Source organism: Myotis nattereri (assembly GCF_964212035.1).
Source record: "Myotis nattereri genome assembly, chromosome: 14".
In the NCBI taxonomy this organism is placed as follows: Eukaryota; Metazoa; Chordata; class Mammalia; order Chiroptera; family Vespertilionidae; genus Myotis; species Myotis nattereri.
This window is the reverse complement of record NC_138089.1, coordinates 13350068-13371398: the sequence shown is the minus strand read 5'-3', so window position 1 is coordinate 13371398 and position 21331 is coordinate 13350068. Positions and strand designations below refer to the sequence as shown.

Below are 21331 nucleotides of genomic sequence, written 5' to 3'. Positions count from 1 at the left end.
TAAGCCACATGAAATTGCCATTTTTGCAGGTTAAATAGTGGCAATTGACCGTGGCCCTAGCCGAGACTGCCAAGCTCACATCATAACACAGGTCTTTTGGTCAGAAGTTAGGGACTACATTTTCATTTATTTATGCCCCAACTTTTTAATATATTTTTTAGTATTTCTTTTTCCAGCCAATTCTCAGCATCAAGCCTTCCATTTGCCCCCGCACCCCCCCCCCCCCCGGCCCATTCCATTGAAGGAGAGCCTTCAGTTCCTCTGAAAAGTCTGCTGCTCGTCTCAGACAGACGCAGGAGTGACATGCTGCCATAAGCAATGAGCGTGCCATTGCTGGGAGCCAGTCATGGTGCAGCCACCCTCTCCCACGGCTGGCCGCTGTCCCGGATGTAGCCCACGCTACCCACACGGGCGGGTGCCAGTGCTGGGTGGGCCTGCGGCTGCAGGCGACCTTCAGGACCTGTCCCCACGGTGCATCCAGCCCCGCATGGACACTACTGCTCTGGCCCGTCTGCCAGGAGCCGCGGGAGAGCGAGCATCCTTCAGGCTTCAGGCTATAGGTTTGTGGCATATTAACCATCCCGATGTCAAATGCCTTGGCGAAAAAGTGCCACCTCCCTCATCTCTTAGCTCCCTTTATGAAAGGAGACATGTTCTAAGTGAACTTTGATCACTGCTGGGGACATTCTCAGTCTCCTTCTCCATGGTCAAGTTTGTCTCTTCTTTTGAAGGCAAGAGAAATGGGCGCTCTCAAGCCCTACAGCACCTTCTGCCTAAAAGGCTGGGGATCCCAGTTGGAGATAAAGGGAGCGTGTTTCCCGGCTGCTTTATCTGCTGCTGCCCTCTGTCGGTTTCTGATGAAACCTTTCTGCACGACTTTGTGTCTTTATCCTAATGCATGGAGTTTGCAGAACCTGTTCCTTATATTTCAAGGCCTTGGTGGGCTTCAACGGAAACATACAGCCAGGTCACTAAGAGTATTTTCATAAGTGGCTATGTATTATTCTCGTGATAAGCAGAACACCCAATAGCACCTTCTTCTCTTAAAGTGATATTTTAAAAATTTAAGAGTGCAAGCTTGGTGGTCACCCAGACCTGCGCCCCACCCCAGCTCTGATAAGCTGTCACCTATCTAAGTCTGAGCCCTCACCTGTATTCTGCCTGCGTCTTATTGGTGCTGGGGGATTCTCTGAGCAGTGGAGGGCTTTATACAGTGAGCGTGACCCTCACAGAGAAAATGCTCAACACATGCATTGATGTAAACAGTTTCCTGGCACTTGGCACTGACATTCTAATATGGAGTTGGCTTAGGGAGTCATGTATCCTGGTTTTATTCCCCACACAGTGGGTATTCATTAACTGAGTCTGACTTTTCCTAGGAAGTTGAGTATGTATGATCTAATAAAGAGGTTTGTTTTTTTTCCCTTCTTCTTCTCATTAACTTACATATAGTATTACTCCAAGCACAGCGCCAGGATTTTCCAGCCCATTCCTGGTCCTATAGGTAGCTGATCCCCCGTGATGTGACCATAATTACAGATATTGCTGGAACAGCGGACAGGATTTTTACCTGTCTCTGGCAACACCAGATGATACAGTTTGCTAATGTGAGGATTTGCCAAACAAATACAGAGTTGCAGACACTCACTTGAGAACAGAAAACATCACAACAGAAGAGTGTTATTTCAAGATCATGCATTTACTATGACTATAGGCTCCGGGCTTTTTGATTTTTTCTTGTTTCAGTGGCTTGCTTCTTGGAATGCTGTACACTGCTGCCCCCTTCTGGTAAGACTGCTGAGGTTGTTCCTGACAACATTTGGGCTGAAATAGCTGGTTTCTTAGGACCATTTTAATTTGGGATTTGGCAACTTACTTTAGGAAATCAAAGAAGGGATAAAAAATGATTTATCTTTGAACATTTCTACTTATTTCAAGTTTGTGGGGAACCTCAGTTTTTTCAGAGTGCTTGAGGGCGAAGGAATAGCAAAAGTTTGGAGCTTTTTAATTTTTTTAAAGCATCCACAAGACATCACTAAGCGAAAGCTATTCCCAATGAAATGCACATTCTTATGTCACAGTAGAATTCTACTTACACTGCATTTTGAAGAAAATTAATGAAATAGTGAGCATCTCTGCAATAATAGCACAGAAGAGCCTAGAACACACGTTGGAAGTCGGAGAGTCAACCAGCCCAGCTCGAGAGCCTGGACCAGAACAAGAGAAAACATAAAGACCTAGCAGCCTCAAAGCCCCAGCAGAATCTGGAAATGCTCTCTGGAGAGGTGGGCGAAAAGGACTACAATTTTCACGCTTGGGATTTTGCAGCCGGAACGCACCTTTTCATGGAGCCCTACACTCCTGAGGGTACAATCTTCCTGCTTTTGCTTTAAAGGTGGCTAACCTTCAGATACGCGAGGAACCCCTTAGCTTATTGCCAAACAATTATTTAAACTAGGAAAAGGTTTGCAATAATGTTTTGTACAGAGTGGACAGGCCACTTTCCTAGAGTGTGTGTATCTGGTGGGGGAAGGTTATAATTGTGCAGATTCTTTAAGTCAGAACAATTGAAACAGAATCTGGGGTCCGGGAATCTCTGCTCTTCATAAGTGTCTCAGATATTTCTGTTGCACACGAAAGCTTGAGAACCACTGCTTTAACATGTAGGAACTGTCTTGAAATTCTAAGTTTGCCCTGCGTTTCGATTATATTCAGCAACTAGAGTCCAAATAGGAGGGTTGGTCTTTTCTTATTTCTGACTCTCCCTCTTCTTCCTCCCAGCACCCATGGGAGATGATAGTACTTGGACATACAACTAACGAAAATACATTTTGTCTAAATCCCCTGTTCTTGCCTTTACTATCTTTCTTTGAGAATGATCCAGCTGTCATTTTTACTGAACCCTGGTCACTAGCCCTTGTTCAAAGTTCACATACATATAGTTTAGAAAAGACTTCTTTCTGTATGGCAGATTCATTCATTCATTCATTCAATTATTTGTTCATTCACCAAATACTTAGGTAGTAAGTGGGTGCTGGGAATATAAAGATATACAGCATCAGATGTGGTCCCTGCCCTCTGCCTAGCAGAAAGGTAGACATTAATTATATTAGCTCAGAAATGTGACATTAATGGTGATAAGTATTAAAAAGAGATCTATGGTACTGTAAGAGCTTGGAGATTTGGTGTAGTTGAGTGGTCAGGGAAGGTTTTCATGAGGAAACATTGACTAAAACATCACAGAGCCAAGATCTGAGGATGGAGAACACTTTTATAATGTGAAGCATACAGTTCCTGGGACCAATGACCATTTTTGAATGTGACATGGTTGTGTGTGAAGAACCAGAGTCTAAATACCAGACGTGTGTGAGGTTTCACTGGCCACCCAGGAGCCACGGGCTCTGGGCAAGTCATTCAGCCTCAGTTCGCTCTAATGTAAAAGGGGGATAAGACACTGGCACGAGGGCCACTGGGTGGAGTAGAGGGAGAGTAGGTTTTGGAGCCATACAGACCTGAATTTGAATCTTAGACCCGTTATTTTCTACATATGCAGCCCCAGACAGCTCAGCTAACTTCACTGGGACCCAGTTTAATTAACTTTCAATGGAGATGATATTCTCTAGGGCATTTCTTAAAGTCTTCCTGCAGAGCATTTATTTTCTTCTGGTAACTGAATCCCAATTTTCCTTGGGGTAACTCCCTCTTCTCCATTTTCAGCCCATACAGCCTGTGTAGGGCCTTTAGCTGCAGGCAGGGCAGGTGGGACATAAGGCTCAGGCCTGGCCAATCTGTATCAAATCTCTTTGGCTGCAGTGATTGGTGCAGGGATGGGCACATGATCACTTTGGGCCAATGAAAGCTCAATAGAGGCCTCTGCTGGAACTACTAGGAGTGAAAAACTTTGTTTCCTCTGGGGATGCTAAACTATTCTAAGCCTTGACTTAATTCCTGAGTTTATTCCACAGGGAGAGCTTGCTTGAGGGTGAAGCCAGCTCAGAGGAAAGCACAGTCAGGAGATGGTAGATAGAGAGAATGAGTCTTGTTGACTCCATGGAGCCCTGGACCTAGCCAGAAGACCCTTAAATTAATTACTAATTTAATTAACTAACCAGTAGGATTCTTCCCCTTTTAAAACTTGAGCTAGTTTGGGTTGATTTTTATCATTTGCAACCAGAATATGAATATAATGCCCTTAAGGACAATTGTGAAGTTGAGTGGGAAAAATAAACACTCATTCAACTAATTACTTACATGTCTTACAATTCATTTTCATGGTTAACTTACGTTAATATCGTTTCCTGGTGACAACTGCTCTGTTCCAAGGCATTTTACATTATTTGTCGATATTTTATCTCGTTTAGATTTAGTAACGTTTCTGAAAGCTAGAACTGTCAGCATGTGTTTTTAAAAACTATTATGTTACCTGTAGAGAATCAGAAACAGGATATGGATTTAGGGACCACACTGTCTCGATCTGATGTAAGACAAGTGAGTTCTAGAAATTGTATGCACATAAAATCTCGCTGAGCACCAGTCCCACCTAAGTGCTTGGAGAATTGGAAGGCATTTGGAGCCAGAAGGCATATGTTAGGTTTCATTGGCTGCGTAGGGGCCATGGGCTTTGGGTGAGTCATTCGACCTCAGTTTGCTCTAATGTAAAAGGGGGATCAGACTTGTCCTCACTATAGTACAGAAAGATTGTAAAGACCAACTGGATGACCACCTTGTGAACTCTGAGGACCATATAAATAAAATATAAGCAATAATTAACATTATTAGAGGAACCACAGAATATTACGGTTTGTATGGTGCTGAACAGGAGGGTGGGGGTGGGTGGATATCTCAGAAATACTTTGGCTTAAGACCAAACAAAAACTGATCTTAACCTGAAATCTTTTGGGCACAGTGGACCAATAATATGGGAGGGGAGACTCGCTACCATGGTTGTGGGAAGCTGATATAGGGTTAAGCCTCGGACTGACCTGTGGGCAAAGTCACAAACAATTCCCAGCTTAGAGGGCACAGTCCTCTTAGCATAATTAGGCTTGACCTTATAACACTCCCTAGATCTTATCTGGGAAGCTAATGGGCTGAGGAAGTGCAGGAAGTGTAACCATGGTCAAAACAAGTGAAACTCACAAGAACAGTGTAACTTTGGTAACCACTACCTTGTTTACCTCTCACTATAAAAAGCTTGGTGAGGCCTGAGCACAGTGGAAGTCCTTCCTCTTGAGTTGGACTTGCCCCCTGGTCCCCCAGTATTCCCAAATTATCTCCTGTCTTTTCTTTTTCATTTGTTGTGCGGCTCCTCTTCCAGACCCGAACCCTGAACCACGCAGGACGTGGAGGGAAACACTTACGACACATGGTGGGAGGGCCTTTTGTCCCTCTTCCTCTGGGGAGTTGTCCTCTCCAGGCTCTTCTCCTCCTTTCCCTTCCCCCTCCCACTATTTCCCCGAATGGCCCTGCCACACACTGAACTGGAGGAAGTGTATGTGTGTGGTGGGGCAAAGAGGGAATGACCTCAAGGTGAATCGGAAACAGAACCGGCCTGAAAACAGCACACAGTGTACCGGGGGAGGCCAGGCAGAGGCCCAGGGAAGTCAGAGAGGCTGCTGGGCCAGGTGAGCGCAGTGAGGGGAGAACCGCCCATAACTTAGCACTGCTTCTTTGGATGTAAAGTGCCTCTCCATCTATATTGTGCTCTTCTCAGACTGGCATCAGCTCTTCCTGCCTGCCCAGCATCCATTTCTCCTGGCACTGGCATCCTGATTTTGCACTGGAGACGGCTCCGTGGGCCTGATCATCAAAGTGCCATCGCCTGCCCCTGCTAAAAGTTGGTTGCGTGACCCAAGCTGGACCAACCCAATTCTCTCTCTCAGGTTTGGCTTTTGAGTGGAGACTGGAGGACAGAAAATGGTCAGAGCTGATTTTGTCATGACGCTAGCCATGGTTTCCATGACCTAGATTTCTGGAACTGGTTTTGTTTGTAATAAGGACTGGTCACTCAACCTTTTCAGCAATCCCATGAACTACCTCAGTGTCTTCCAATACATTCTTTAAAAAAAAAAATCATAATTAGCTTGAGTCTGTTTATGCGGTTTGCCTATAAGGAATGCTAATAGAGTTCTTCTGGAAGTGAGGGACAGGGCCTCAGAGTCCTTCTCTATGACCTACCAATGTGCCCTATACAAAGTAAGTGCTCAATAGATATCAGTCCAGTGGTAGTCTGAGGAAATGTATCTCAAAATAAAATCTCTTTTATTGCTTAGCCATGGATTATTTTGGAGGTTGACATTATTCCAGACCTTTCATGTGGCTAATTTACTTTAAGGTTTTGCTGCACCCCACAGCAATATGAAAGCAAGGGTCACCTCTTGCTTACAGCCAGAGAAGCATTTGCCTCAGTGGCAGGCACTTGAGTAGATCTGTAGGAGGTCTAGTCTTAGGAGCCCAGGGTTGGTGGAGCTTTCAAGGCCTAAGAGGTGTTTGCCTCATGGTGAGGTTTCAGAACTGAGAGTGATCTAAATACCAGTCAGTGCTTAGAGCCAACACAGTAACCCGATAAACACCTTAGTCACTAAATTAAGGTGGCGCACTTTGTGATGTCGTTCAGAGTACAGCAGAAATTAACTTTTCGCAAATTGAACTATAGTTTACATGCTCTGGTGGAGCCTGCAATTAAAAAGAGGCAATGGCAAATTCCTCTGTAAATGGAAAAATCCTGATGCAAAAAGCAAACAAACAAAAAAAGGAGGGATTTTCAAAGACATGTATTACTATTTTTGGTAATTTTTTTCTTAAAGAAATACTCGAGAGCAAAGATACTATTTAAATATTACTAATGCATTACTAGTATCAATATCTGCATCCATAGCTGTACCTGTATACACTGATGTTCTGTGCTGCATAGTTAATAATAGTCCCATTTGGGGAAGCCCAGAAGTCTATCAAAAAGGAAAATTCCAGTTACTGAGAGAGTAAATCTTAAAATTTCCCATCATAAGAAGATTTACAGGTAATAGAGCCAGAGCTATATGTGCAAACACAGGGAAATGTCTACAATGATTTTTAAAAGCCATCTGCAGAACAACTTGAAGAGTTTGATTATTTTTGGTTAAAGAAAGTCTATCTGGAAATATACATTCCAGACTGTAAACATCGTTATAGGGGGTCAGCTGAGGCTTCTGGAAGCCCAGGCATCAAGAAGAGTGGAGTGCTCCCCTACAGGTAGTTAACTAGCAAACACAAACAAAACTAACAATACTAAACAAAACTAGCAAAACTAACAATAAACGAGACCGCCAACTCACACCACACACAAAAATAAACTCAGAATGGATAAAGGACTTATATGTAAGATGGGAAACCATAAAAATCTTAGAAGAAGCCATAGGCAGCAAAATAGCAGACATCTGTCATAGCAATATCTTTACCGATACAGCTCCTAGGGCATTGGAAACTAAAGAGAAAATAAACAAATGGGACTACATCAAAATAAAAAGCTTCTGCACAGCAAAAGAAACAATCAACAAAACAACAAGAAAGCCCACTGCATGGGAGAACATATTTGCCAATTATATCTCCGATAAGGGTTTAATCTCCAACATTTACAGGAAACTCATAGAACTTAACAAAAGGAAGATAAACAATCCAATCAAAAAATGGACAAAGGACCTAAATAGACACTTTTCGAAAGAGGACATTCAGAAAACCAAGAGACATATGAAAACATGCTCAAAGTCACTAATCATTGGAGAGATGCCAATCAAAACAACAATGAGGTACCATCTCACACCTGCCAGAATGGTTATCATCAACAAATCAACAAACAACAAGTGCTGGAGAGGATGTGGAGAAAAACGAACACTCGTGCACTGCTGGTGGGAATGCAGACTGGTGCAGCCACTGTGGAGAACAGAATGGAGTTTCCTCAAAAGTTAAAAATGGAAATCCCATTTGACCCAGTGATCCCACTTCTAGGAATATATCCCAAGAAAACAGAAACACCAATCAGAAAGGATATATGCACCCCTATGTTCATAGCAGCACAATTCATCATAGCTAAGATTTGGAAACAGCCTGAATGCTTATCAACAGATGAATGGATTAGAAAACTGTGGTACATCTACACAATGGAATACTACGCTGCTGTAAAAAGGAAGGAATTCTTACCATTTACAACAGTATGGATGGAACTGGAGAGCATTATGCTAAGTGAAATAAGCCAGTCAATGAAGGAAAAATACCACATGATCTCATTCATTTATGTATAATAAAGAACATTATAAACTGATGGACAAAAATAGATACAGAGGCAGAACAGCATCGAACAGACTGTCAAACTACAGCAGGAAGGCTGGGGAGGATTGGGACAGGAGGTAAGAGATCAACTGAAGGACTTGTATGCATGCATATAAGCATAACCAATGGACACAAGACACTGGGGAATAGGGGAGGTCGGGGAAGGTCAAAGGGGGAAAAAGGAGACATATGTACTACTCGTTGTAATACTTTAAATAATAAAAGAAAATTAAAAAAAATAAATTAATTAAATTAAATTTAAAAAAAATAGATGTTAAAAAGTCCAACTATATTCTGAATTTTCTCAGGAGTATCTTAGTGTCTTTAGAAAGAGCAAATTCTCCTAAAACAATGTTGGTGTCCCACTGCCCTAAACAGGCGTAGGTTTGCTCCATCCTTGGGGTCCCCCGTCACAGACGGGGTGGGAGGCCACCTCTCCTACTTATCCTATCTAATAATAGACAAACATGGTAATTAATCGTACCTCTGACACGCTTCCCACTGGCTAATCAGGGTGATATGCAAATTAACTGCCAACCAAGATGGCGGCCGACAGCCAGGCAGCTGAAGCGAACAGGGGGCTTGCTTGCTCCAGTGATGGAGGAAGCCAAGGTTCCCCACCTGCCACTGCCGGCCTCTGAGCTGCACTCTAAGAAACAATGTTGCAATTATAGAAGCCAAACAAACCCAGAAACCTGCTTTCAGCCAGCCGGGCCTCAGAGCTGGAGCTGCAACAGTGTTTCAATTATAGAAGCCAAACAAACCCAGATACCTGCTTTCAGCAGCCGAGGTCTCAGAGCTGGAGCTGAGCCTCAGAGCTAAAGCCGGCTCTCAGTTCCAGTGACAGCCATAGAAGGTAAATAAATCCCAGAATAAAAGAAAAAGAAAAAGAAAAAAAGGAGAGGTTGGGAGCTTCAGTCACCCGCCAGCCTGAAAATGGCCCTCAGCCCCTCATCCAGACTGGCCAGGCACCCCAGTGGGGACCCCCACCCTGAAGGGGGTGTGACCAGCTGCAAACAGCCATCATCCTCTCATCCAGGCTGGCCAGGCACCCAAGCGGGACCCCTGCCCTGATCCAGGACACCCTTCAGGGCAAACCAGCCAGCTCCCATCCATGCACCAGGCCTCTATCCTATATAGTAAAAGGGCAATATGCAAACTGACCCTAACAGCAGAATGACACACACTGACCACCAGGGGGCAGATGCTCAATGCAGGAGCTGCCCTCTGGTGGTCAGGGCACTCTCACATGGGAGGAGCTCTGCTCAGCCACAAGCCAGGCTGATGGCTCCCAGTACAGCGGTGGTGGTGGGAGCCTCTCCTGCCTCCTCAGCAGCACTAAGGATGTCCGACTGCAGTTTAGACCTGCTCCCCGCTGGCAAGTGGACATCCCCCGAGGGCTGCTGGGCTGCCGAGGGATGTCTGATTGCCATCTTAGGCCCAATCCCCCAGAGAGCGGGCCTAAGCCAGCAGGTGGTCATCCCCTGAGGGGTCCCAGACTGCGAGAGGGCACAGGCCGGGCTAAGGGACCCCTCCTCACCCCCGAGTGCACAGATTTTTGTGCACCGGGCCTCTAGTCTTATATAATTCTGTATTATCAGAGTAGAAACTAATGAGAATGCATTGATTTTTAAATTTTTAAAGTGATATAATAGAAATAGGCAAAGGAGCACAGGGAACCCTGGGTTCTGGAAACGTGCGTGTGCCTCTGATTGGTGGTTACATGGATCTGTAAGGGCACAACTACATTGAGCTGCTTCTTGAGCTTTGTGTGCTTCAGGTGGTTTCCATCCATTAAACGCCACCGTTAATCCTGTCACAGGGTTAAAACTGACGGCTCTGAAGGCGGATATTAGAGTTGAAGAGTTACCTGCACCAACACAAAGAACCTTTTCTTCCATCTCTTCCAGACATTCTTGCCGATGGCCCACAAATACCTAAGGGAAAGGGAGAAGACACAGTTGCATTAATGCTTGTGTGAGTGCATTGTTCAAGTTGTCCTTACACCAGCGGTCGCCAACCTTTCGGACCTCATGGACCACTAACACACTTGACCGTGAGGCTTGGTGCTCACAACCAAGGACACGCACACGGCCCAGAAAGAGAAAGCAGATTCGAGCTGAGCGAGAAACAGCAGCCAAGTCACTTCCCATCCTCAGACTGACGGGCCCCAGGAGGCACCCTGAGAAAGTTACATTGTGACTTAATCTGTGCACGCGCTAAAAGTCTTTTAGGTCGGGAAACTCCTAAAAGGGGTGGTGCAAAGAGAAAAAAATTCGTGCTAAATCTCACAACTACCAATTCTTTCACCTCTTAGCAAGTTTCATTCAGGAAAACCTTCCCTAAGGTTCTTTTTTTTTCTGCCAAAGGCAGGTGTATGCGTTACAGGGAAGAAGTTGGAAGAAGTTTCAAGTCGACAGAGAAAGTCCTCCCTGTACTCCTCCCCTTTCTCCAAATTTTCTTCCGTTGGTGGAAATTCATCTTTATACAGAAACATGAACTAAAAGGGACCACAGAGGCAAGTCAAAGCCACCGGGAGATTTTAAGACCAGTGTTGCTAGTTCACTCAGGAATTACCCTGCGGATTGTTACACATTGAACTGGCGCTGATCCAGGAAGGGAGGCTGGTGGTTTTCAGACTCAGCTAGGCCAGGTGAGGAGAGAGCTGGTCAAACCCCAACACTTCCAAACACCCCAGCCCAGGACTGGCTTCACCTGCTGGCAGAACCAACCGGACAACTTCCAAACCCTCACTTCACCAAGAACCAGACAGCATTTCCGCTCGGAGCAGAGAGAACAATGCACCTAATTACAACTGATGCTGATTGACAAGTTTCAGGGTCCCTGGGAGTGGCTGGTGGCCCAAATCTACTCAGACCTTCAAGCCAGAACCTGGGAGTCTCCTGGCACCTCCGTTCCCTCCTCCTTGCTCTTCAGTTGCCAAGTGCACCTGATTCACCTGCTGCAAAGTTCCTGGTCTGCGCAGTCCTCCCCTCCCACCTCCACCACGTCAGCCCGGGCCACAGGTCCGCGCCCAGGGACAGTGCAGGGGACAGTGATTTCCTCCTCCTGGGCCTGGGATAGGGCCACCGTCTGCAGTGCTCTCACGCCTCCCCCGCTGAAACTCCAGTGGGTCTCCCCATTTACATGACAGGAACCCCAAACTCTGGCCGCTCACATTCCACTTTCATGACTTATCCCATATCTGCCTGCCTATTTATCCTATGATTCACTTGAAAGTTTAAGTTCACTTATTTAACATGAATACATTTATTTTGAAAGAAAACTTTACATTGTAGCCTTGATATACCCATGATACCTTATGCGGCACACATTAAAATGCATGAGGACCTGCTTAACTAATACATGCGTGTCTGTGCATCAGGAAGCGATCCTGTGTGCCCTTAGCGGTGTGAATACCCTCGGGGAAGCCTTCGCCTCTGGAGACAACATGCAGCGTCCTGACCGGCCTGGTAGCGCTTCCTATTCTGGCCCCGGTGAACTCTCCAGGCTCAGCTGGTGCCTCGTATTGTCTGTAATTCCTGGCCGCGTGGCTTCACACCTCCATCCGTGACTTTGCACAGTTACGCTGCCTGAGAGCCTTCTCCCTGCTCCTGAGGTTAGAACTCACATCTTCCTGGTCTCCGTCCTTCATTGATGTCACCGCCTCCTGGGCCGCGTAAGTCAATTCTGTGCCGGCAGCAGTAACGTACGAGTACAGAACTGGCTTTTATACTCACACACCCGCTGGACTGGGAGCTCCTGGAGGGAAGGAACCTGGTCCTTTCTTTCTAAGTTTCTGGCACAGAAACCTCTCCTTTTCAATTTCCTAGTGCAGTTCCTGACAGACCTGCCCCTTGAACTGTGCGGGTCTGCCAATACACAGATTTTTTTTTCCAGTAAATACTGTCTGTCTGTCGTATCTGAGGGTTTCACATTTGCAGATTCAATCAACAGTGGATCAAAAACAGAATTTTGCATTCCCAACCGCGGTTTCCCACCCTCGGATTCTGGCGGACTTCAACCCTGGATGAATCTGCGGATGTGAAGGGCCTGTGCGGGGGTTCGGTGTCTCTAACTGCAGAACAGTTGAGGGGTCACTGCGTATGGCAGGGGGTCAGTAAGTATTTGCAATATTTTAATTGGTTTTGAATGCCATGTTCTTGGGAAACCAGAGCAGCCTTTATAATGATGTCTGATGAGATTTAAAAACATCGCATAAAGACGTGTAATGCATCACCAAGTCTTTCGAGTTCCCCTTCCAAAGTATATCCCGCCTACTTCTACCGCCACTGCCACTCCCCAACTATGTCACCTCCACCGGGGCCATGGCAATAGGCTCCTCCCTGGTCTCCCCTCTTTCGCTCTGGCCCCAAACTCCATTCACTTCACAGCAGTGACATTTTAACTCGGGAACTTGTATCAGTAACACACTCATCCTAAATAAGGATGGAAAACTAGGGAGGGTTTTAGGCAGGGGAGTGACAAGGTTATATTTCTACTTAAGATGACCCCAGTGGCCGTGGTGGCGAATGTGCTGTCAATGGGCAGGGCAAGAGAAGCAGGGAGCCAGCGAGGAGAGGGGGACAGTGTGCAGATGAGAGGGGGTGGGCCGGACCCAGGCTGAGGCTGTGGGGACGGTTGGATGGCTGTTCGTCACCCTGCAGCCAACTGGGTCAGCTCTGTTATTATGTGGAGCACACTGCTGTCCTGGACAGAGCTCTCAGCCTTCTTGAGGTAATATCTATATATATAAAAGCCTAATATGCAAATTGTCCCTGTGGGAGTTTGACCAGGAGACTGATCACTCACTATGATGTGCGCTGACCACCAGGGGTTGGCGTGGAATGAAGGAAGTCCCCAGTAGGCAGCCGGCAGCTGGTGAAGGGAGGCCCCAGTCAGCAGCTGGAAGGCCCCGATCGGCCCTGATCTCTGGCCAAGCCTAGGGACCCTACCCGTGCATGAATTCCATGCACTGGGCCTCTAGTATTATCATAGTCATGCAGAAATGGAGGCTGGGCCATGGACAGGGACAGAGAGGGTTATTGTCTGTGCTGGTGAGGAGCCTTCCAGTGCTAGTTCTGCCAGTTCCCTGAGATGCTGGGCAAGCTGCTTAACCTCCTGGTGTTCTCCACACAGGGCCAGGGTTGTGCTGTGTGGGGCAGATTAAGCAGGTGATGCTTGAGAAGGATAAGCATGAGGCATGGCAGGAAGTAGATGCCCAATAAAAGCTGCCTTATGATAAAACCAGAGGCCTGGTGCACTGGGGGGTCCCTCAGCCCAGCCTGAGCCCTTTCACAGTCCGGGACCCCTTGGGGGATGTCTGGCAGGCAGACATTCCCAAAGGGGTCCTTAGCACTGCTGCAGAGGCAGAAGAGGCTCCAGCCACTGCCACTACGCTTACCAGCCATGAGCCTGGCTTCTGGCTGAGCGGCGCCCCCCTGTGGGAGCACTGTTTTTCATTGAGCGTCTGCCCCCCGGTGGTCAGTGTGCATCATAGCAACCAGTCATTCTGCTGTTGGTCAATTTGCATATTAGAGCTTTATGATATAGGATATCTCCCTGTACAGAGGAAAGCGTAGCATTACTTGTAGTAAACAATAGCTAGATGTGTGAAAGGAGAGCTCCTTGGGCATATGTACATAGATGAAATAAAAGATCAAATAAAGAAAGTGCATGAAGAATTTTATATTTTTAGTAACAACTGCCAGGTTGTAACAGTCTCATAATTTCTGAAATTATACTGGCTGCTACTACTCATTTTCTCTTCCCCCCTTAACTTAAATCCACATAAAGAGATTAGAAACGATGAACACCGCTGCTACATCTAAAGCGTTTATACTTTTAGTTGATGAGAATGGAAGTAGGAAAACGAGTTCTCTGGTTCCCATAGAATGTAACTCACATGGAATCACTAACTTTTCTTCAGAATAAAAACACTAGGCACTGCTGAGAGAAGTTGTGCTTGCCTTCTGTGCTATGCCAAGCACTTTGCAGGAATTCATTGCACCCACACGGAGGGGTTAAGAGCTTGACTGTGGAGCCAGGCTGCCTAGGTTTGTGTGTGACCTTGGGCAAGTCACTAGACTTACCTCTGCCTTAGCTTTCTCACCTGTACAATGGGGATAATAACAGTGGTACCTACTTCAAAGGCTGTCATGAGGATTAAAGTAGCTAGTGAGAGTTGAAGTGCTTAGAACAATAACTGGCACAACACATACACTTATTATTTGCTATTAATCCTACTTTTCAGTTTAGGAAACTGACGTTCAGAAAGTTCAAGCACCTTCCCTAGGGCCCCAGCGGTGAATGGCAGCAGCTGAATTTAATCAAGAACCAGAACAGCCTGGTTCTAGGGCACCCTCTTCCCTACCATCTCCTCCTGGTCTAGAGGACAAGCTTGGTTTCTTTCTTGAAATAAGACCAGGAAGAGTTATTTCAGCTGGACACACAGAGAGAGGACTTCTGGTGAACGGCTCCGGGTGGGCGAGCCGAGTGGGTCAGAGAAGACGCAGCAGCCCTCCCGTGGAAAGTGGCGGGTTATCTGTGTGGAGGGGGCTTCCCCTCGGAGGTTTTCCTCAGAATCCATCGCTAAGGTGGCACCTGCCTGAAGGTGTCAGAACGGAGGAAACTGAGGCTGCACGTCCTGCGTCTGGCTGGTGGGTCCTGCACTGTGCTCGCTCAGGGTGTGCTGTGAGAACAGAAGGGGAAGCACCCGGGGCAGATGAAGCCTGTCATTGCAGACGCACAGGTGCCCCCGGCCCGCACCCTACGGACAGCTGTCTGTGTGGGCATTGGTGTCCCCTGACTCTCTCTCCAGGCCGCCTGGATATGTGGAAAGCTGGGTTTATGAAGAGATAAACCAGCGCTGTGGTGCAGTGAGCCGAAGTCTGGCCTGGTGGGTATATCTCAGACTCAGAGTGGGAACACCTAGGTGAGATCCTGGGCCTGTCGTGAGCTGTCCCTTGGCTTAGCTACCTGTGCCTCAGTTCCCTCGGCTGTAAGTGGGGATAGCACAGCACCTACTCCATTGGTTGTTGTGAGGGCTGGTGGAGGTGATGCATGTCAAATGTTTAACTAGCGTGTAGTAGGATCTTGATAATGTTAGGCATTGCTGTTGTGTGTTGTTATTCTTGCTGCTACTAGTAGTAGTGGTAGTAGTAGTAGAAAGAGTAGTCCTAGAGAAAGAGTCTGTAACTACCATCTTTGCAAAGGATTCACTTTTGGCTTCTTTATTTCAATCGATGTCCTGCTCTCAGGCACCTATCTGTTGGGAGACAGGGTGAGGTGCACATGTCTGGGTGTGGGTCTCCAGGTCACATTTTGCATCAGGATTCTAATGCATCCTGTCCTGTAGCATTTCGGTAAGTCCCATGCCAGTGGGCCACTGACATCCCTGCCACGCCCTGCGGCATTTTAGTTCTATGAGAGTCCAGAGGGAACTACAAAGGACGAACAAGAGACCAGGAAGCCCGGCCAGTGTGGCTCAGTGATAGAGCATCAACCCAGGAACCAAGAGGTCACCAGTTTGATTCCTGGTCTGGGCACATGCCCAAGTTGCAGGCTCAATCTCCATTAGAGGGTGTGCAGGAGGCAGTGATTGATGTTTCTCTCTTACAGATGTTTCTACCTCTCTCTCCCTCTCCCTTCCTCTCTCCCTAAAAATCAATAAAAACATCTTTTAAAAAAAGAGACATGAGGAACGTGCACTTGGGTTCAACTTAAGTCCCAGGAATCCCAGTCAAATGCATGGAAGACTCCCTGGGCTCAGGGTCCCCTGCCCTGGACTACTCGGCAGGGCAGCACCTGGTGTATAAAAATGTGGGACAGTTTTCTTTACGTGGTGTTTGTGACTGTAAGCGAAGTAGGACCTCAGCTATTTATTAAGCACCTACTGTGCTTAGCACTAGCGTGCACATGACAGGCACTCAATAGGTATCCCTGGGGAAAATGTTTTATTATGTATCTTCTGTTAGGGTGCCTGGGGATGGGCCAGCCGTGGGCAAACTACGGCCCGCGGGCCAGATCTGGCCCATTTGAAATGAATAAAACTATTGAAAAAAAAAGACCGTACCCTTTTATGTAATGATGTTTACTTTGAATTTATATTAGTTCACACAAACACTCCATCCATGCTTTGGTTCCGGCCCTCTGGTCCAGTTTAAGAACCCATTGTGGCCCTTGAGTCAGAAAGTCTGCCCACCCCTGGCTAGGAGAAGAGCAGGTGGCCCCCTCACATAGCCCATGAGCACCTCACAAAGGAGCCAGAGTGATGGACAAGCCCAGAAATGGGCGTTGGTGCTGCCCTGGTCCAGGAGTAGAGGGAGGCCCTTGTTTTCTCTGGGAAAAATCTTTCCCCCCAGAAATTCTTTATGATGATTTTTTTCTAAGAAGAGCAGTCACAGTGAGACAAGAACCATGATTCCTACCGGGAGGCCTCCCCACCTCCCGGGGGAGTGAGAGAGAACAAGGCGGGGAGGCGCCGAGACGCCAGTGGCTCAGTCTTGTGGCAGCCTAGCAGGACCCTGGCTGAGGAAAGGCGCGAAGCATGGGCGAATGCAAACAGACCAATGATGACCACCACCACCGACTCCGCTGTAGCTGTCGCTCTCACCTTGCAGCAAAATGCTTGACATTTATTAACTCATTTAATCCTCACAATAACCCTCGGGGCCAGCGCTAGCATTACCTCCATTTCATGCTGAGCAAAACGAGGTCCAGAGAGGTAAGCAACTTGCCTCAGCTAGTAAGTGGTAGTGCCAAAGATTACAGTGTAGGGGCAATTGGCCAAATTGGCATTTCTATATACTAATATAATAAGGAAGGTAAGATGGAATAATAAAGGCATTCAATTAATTCAAAAGAAGGAAGAAAAAGAGGAAAAAGGAAACATCAGATGGAACAAACAAAAAACAACTAGCAAGATGACAAACAGCAATGTAATTTAAACCTAACCATTTCAATAATTATATTAAATATAAATAGGCTAAATAAATATTCTCATTAAAAGGCGGAGCTACAGCCTAGCTCGTGTTGCTCAGTGGTTGAGCCCTGACCCATGAATCAGGAAGTTACGGTTAGATTCCCAGTCAAGGCACATACTTAGTTGCAGGCTTGATCCCTGATGGGGGGTGTGCAGGAGGCAGCCGATCAATGATTCTCTCTCATCAATGATGTTTCTATCTCTCCCTCTCCTTTCCTCTCTAAAATCAATCAATAAAAAATTATTTTTAAAAAAGGATTTGTTAAAACCTAAAAGGAAAATCAGAATTGTTGTGAATTACTCCAGGTTGATGGACCGTGGTTCATTGAATTTAAGTTTCAGGTTTGTAGCTAAGGTTGTACTAAAACTATTCTAGACCTGGCTCTGAGGCTTACTCTGACGTGGGCAAATCTTTTCCTTATTTGTAAAATGTGGATTCTGAGCCTCAGTTTCCTTATTTGTAAAATGGGGGCTCATTCATTCACTTATTTATGCAACAAATAATTTATTGGACTCTTACTTCATGTCAGGCTCTGTCTTTGCTTCCTTGAACAAAGGAGACAAATGCCCCTAATGATAAGGAGCTCACAGTCTAGTGGGGAAGACAGACAACAAACAAATAAAGGAAGTTATGAAATGTGAGATGATGATAAGTCTTTAGTAAAAATAAAGCAGAGTAAGAGAGAGAGGGGCGCACAGGTGGGCCCGGAAAGGCATTCTGATAAGGTGCGGAGACATGCAGAAACCCAGGTGAGCCATGCGGACATCTGCGTGGGGGAGAAGGAGCACTCAAAGCAGAGGAAACATGGGGACAAGGACCCTGCGGTGGGGGTCCACTTGGAGTCTTTGGGAAGAGCAAGGAGGCCAGGATGTCTGGAGCAGTGATCACGGTCAGAGAGGTAATGAAATCCTCATCAGACAGGGCCCGTAGCCATGGTAACAGCATTGACTTTTACTCTGAATGAGGTGGGGAATCAGTGGGGGTTTCCCCAGAATTTGAGTGATGGGATCTGACTTGTGTTTTACAAAAGAATTATTCTACATGGACTCCAGGGAGGCAAGGACACCGGGGAGACCGCATATGAGGCAAGTGCAATAGTGAGGGGAGAAGTACTGGAGGCTTGGATTCTAGTGGAGATGTGGAGGAGGTGATGAGAGGCCGGGCTCTGGCTTTATTATGAAGGTGGAGTGAGGAGAAGTGGATGATGGATGAGATGGGGGGTGAGAGAGAAAGACAGACCAAGATGACCCCAAGGATCTTAGTCTGAGCAACTGGGTGAAGAAAGAGGCCATTTATTAAGATGGGGGGATAATAGCCATAGCTGGTTTGGCTCAGTGGATAGAGCGTCGGCCTGTAGACTGAAGGGTCCCAGGTTCGATTCTGGTCAAGGGCATGTACCTTGGTTGTGGGCACATCCCCAGTGCGGGGGGGGGGGGGGGGGGAGGCAGCTGGGCACATCCTCAGTGCCCGGGGGGGGGGGGGGGGGGGAAGGGTGTGGGGGGCAGTTGATCGATGTTTCTCTCTCATCGATGTTTCTGACTCTCTATCCCTCTCCCTTCCTCTCTGTAAAAAAATCAATAAAATATGTTAAAAAAAAAGAAAAAAAAGAAGAGCCTTAAAAAAAAAAAGATGGGGGGGATAATAATACCTAATCCTTGTGAGGCTGTTTCAGGGATGAAATGAGATCATGTAAGTGAATGCACTTCCTGAACTTAAAACACTACGTGGATGTAAAAGATAATAATTTGAAAGCCACTGAGGAGTTGCTAAGTCTCAAATATGCCCGGGGACCAATGTCTTAAGGCCAAAAGGCGGTGTTGATGTTCTTACTGACATTTTTCTATTCAATAAAGAAAAGTTGTTCTGAACGGGCCAGGGGCTCATTCAACGAACCACAGTCCACCAACCAGGGGGTAATTCTGAGTTTCCTTTTATGTTTCACACAGCGAAGTGGATACGACTCATGGCCTCAGCCAGGCTTCTTAAAAACTTCTCTCTCTAACCCTCTAAGCAGTGACACTGCTTCAAAGTTTCTTTCACTCTCCCCCACACAATGGGGCTCAGTAAAGTTATTTTAAGTTTAAATGAAAAAATAGTTCATAATATTTCCATTTTCCCTGAATCTTCCCTTGTGCAACTAAGGTTGCTCCCCTGGTTCATGCCACGCTGGCTCTGATGGTGCTGTATCCAGGTGCCCACTGTTCGCTTTCCAGGACTATTCTAGGCCCTCCTGGTATATGTCCCAGCAGGGGTAATCTTTAAATGCAGTCTAGTGATATTAAATAGCTATGGAACAGGTCAAAGTGAGCTACATATTTCTTCTTTCATCTATAGGATCAAGGTACCTGAAATATGTTAATAATTTTACAAATAAATCAACAGAAAAGTTCCTGAATCCAGATCAGTTAGTTCAATTTCCAACAGAGTCAAGGAAAAAAAATGTGGGAACTTGTCCAATGGGAAAAATAATACCTATGCCAAGTATTTGCTCTGGGGATGACATGAGGGAGTATTTGTGAAACTCCTGGTATGAGGCTTCCACAGCCAGGAATGTGGGTTGAGCTACTGATCCCTTTAAGGAAGATTTTAAAGAGCAGTTTTGAGGACAGATATTCATTCATATTTTTGGCCTGTCTCTTTGGTCTGCCCTCCCCTCCTCACTTTTCTCTCTCTGTCTCCCGCTGTGAGCCAGGGTTTTGCTAAAGATGCCGACTTCTCCCTGCGCTACAGAAACCCTACAGAATTCTCCAACCATTTGCTTGAAACCCGGATGTGTACCTTGAAGAGGAGAGAGATGCGGGAGAATTCCCATTCAATAGTTTGGAATATATGCCAGGAATATAAGAAGGAGGAAAAGCTGACTCCATATGAGCTGATTGTTTGAAGGTCGCCAAGGGCAACCACTCACACCCTCTGTATGTGGTTGTTAACGAAGGTGCAAGGGAGGGAGTCACAGGCTGAGAAATCAGAATGCCTGGGACAAGGTAGATGAAGCCAATGAAACCTCTGAAGCCGGAATCACCCAGCATGCGTCTAGGAAGGCAGTGGCTGTCCTGGGAATCCCGGTCCAGAGGAGAAGGAAATGGTTCTATCCTGACAGTTAGCACCGAGGCAAACTCAGGGCGGTGATCCTAAGAACGGAGGAAGCTTATGGCACAGCCGGCCCTTTGCATTCATGGGTTCCATGTCCTGTGATCCAACCAACTATGACCAAAAATATTCTAAAAATGGTAGGTTGTGGCCAGTATCTACTATGTCATCAGGCCTAGATGGCTGCGTCTGTACCGAACCCGTACAGACCGTTTTTCTTGTCATTATTCCTTGAACAATATAATATCACAACTGTTTACATAGCACTGACATTGTATGAGAAATGATAAGTAATCTAGAAACAACTTAAAGTTCATGTGAGGATGTGCCTAGGCTACATGCAAACCCTACACCATTGCATCCTGGGGGGTCCTGGACCCAATCCTCCATGCAGACCGCGGACAACTGTAAATATGAGAGTATTTTAATAGCCTCTCATGCATCTTTTGTATTTCTTTCCATGTGGTTCTCTGAGGATCAAATATTTTTATTTAGAAAACATGTTAAGAAATAAATAGAAGCGTGTCCAAAATTGCCCCTCAGAGAAGGAGCACTTACCCAGAATGCTTCATGTTTTGAGGCTTATCCATTCGGACAGCGAGTTTGATTTTGAGGTCTTGATCCGGGCAGTTTTTGGAGACTGTCATTTTGTGCCACTCTGACTGCTTGGGGCTGTTCGGGGTGGGATGGAGAATAACCTGTTGGGAGGAAGGACAACCGTCTTAGCCGGGAACAGAAGCGCCTTATGGGCATGTTGTGGTGGACGAGAAACTTCGCTGCGGAGAAGGCGTGTCTTGCGCAGGTTCCATCGCCCAAGGGAGGGCAGTCATGTGAAGCAGGTCGGGCCATCGGACTCAGAACCAAGGCTTTGCCTCCCAACCCGGCTGCCTCCTGCCACCCCGCCCGGCCCGAGGACAGAAATGCTGTTCTCTGCTCCCTTCTCCCTCCCTGGC

The 21331-nt window shown here is 46.5% G+C and overlaps 1 protein-coding gene across 10 annotated transcripts in view; it reads right to left on the bottom strand.

The window, feature by feature from the left end:
• The window catches only part of CADPS (calcium dependent secretion activator), a 448916-nt gene that overhangs the window by 154560 nt on the left and 273025 nt on the right, over positions 1–21331 (bottom strand). For all 10 annotated transcript variants that reach the window (XM_081106565.1, XM_081106568.1, XM_081106567.1 and 7 more), the window contains exons 8-9: positions 20937–21076; positions 10175–10241 (exon numbers count right to left, since the gene is read on the bottom strand). In XM_081106565.1, the coding sequence (XP_080962691.1) occupies positions 10175–10241; positions 20937–21076 (207 nt within the window). The remainder of the gene's footprint in view (positions 1–10174; positions 10242–20936; positions 21077–21331) is intronic.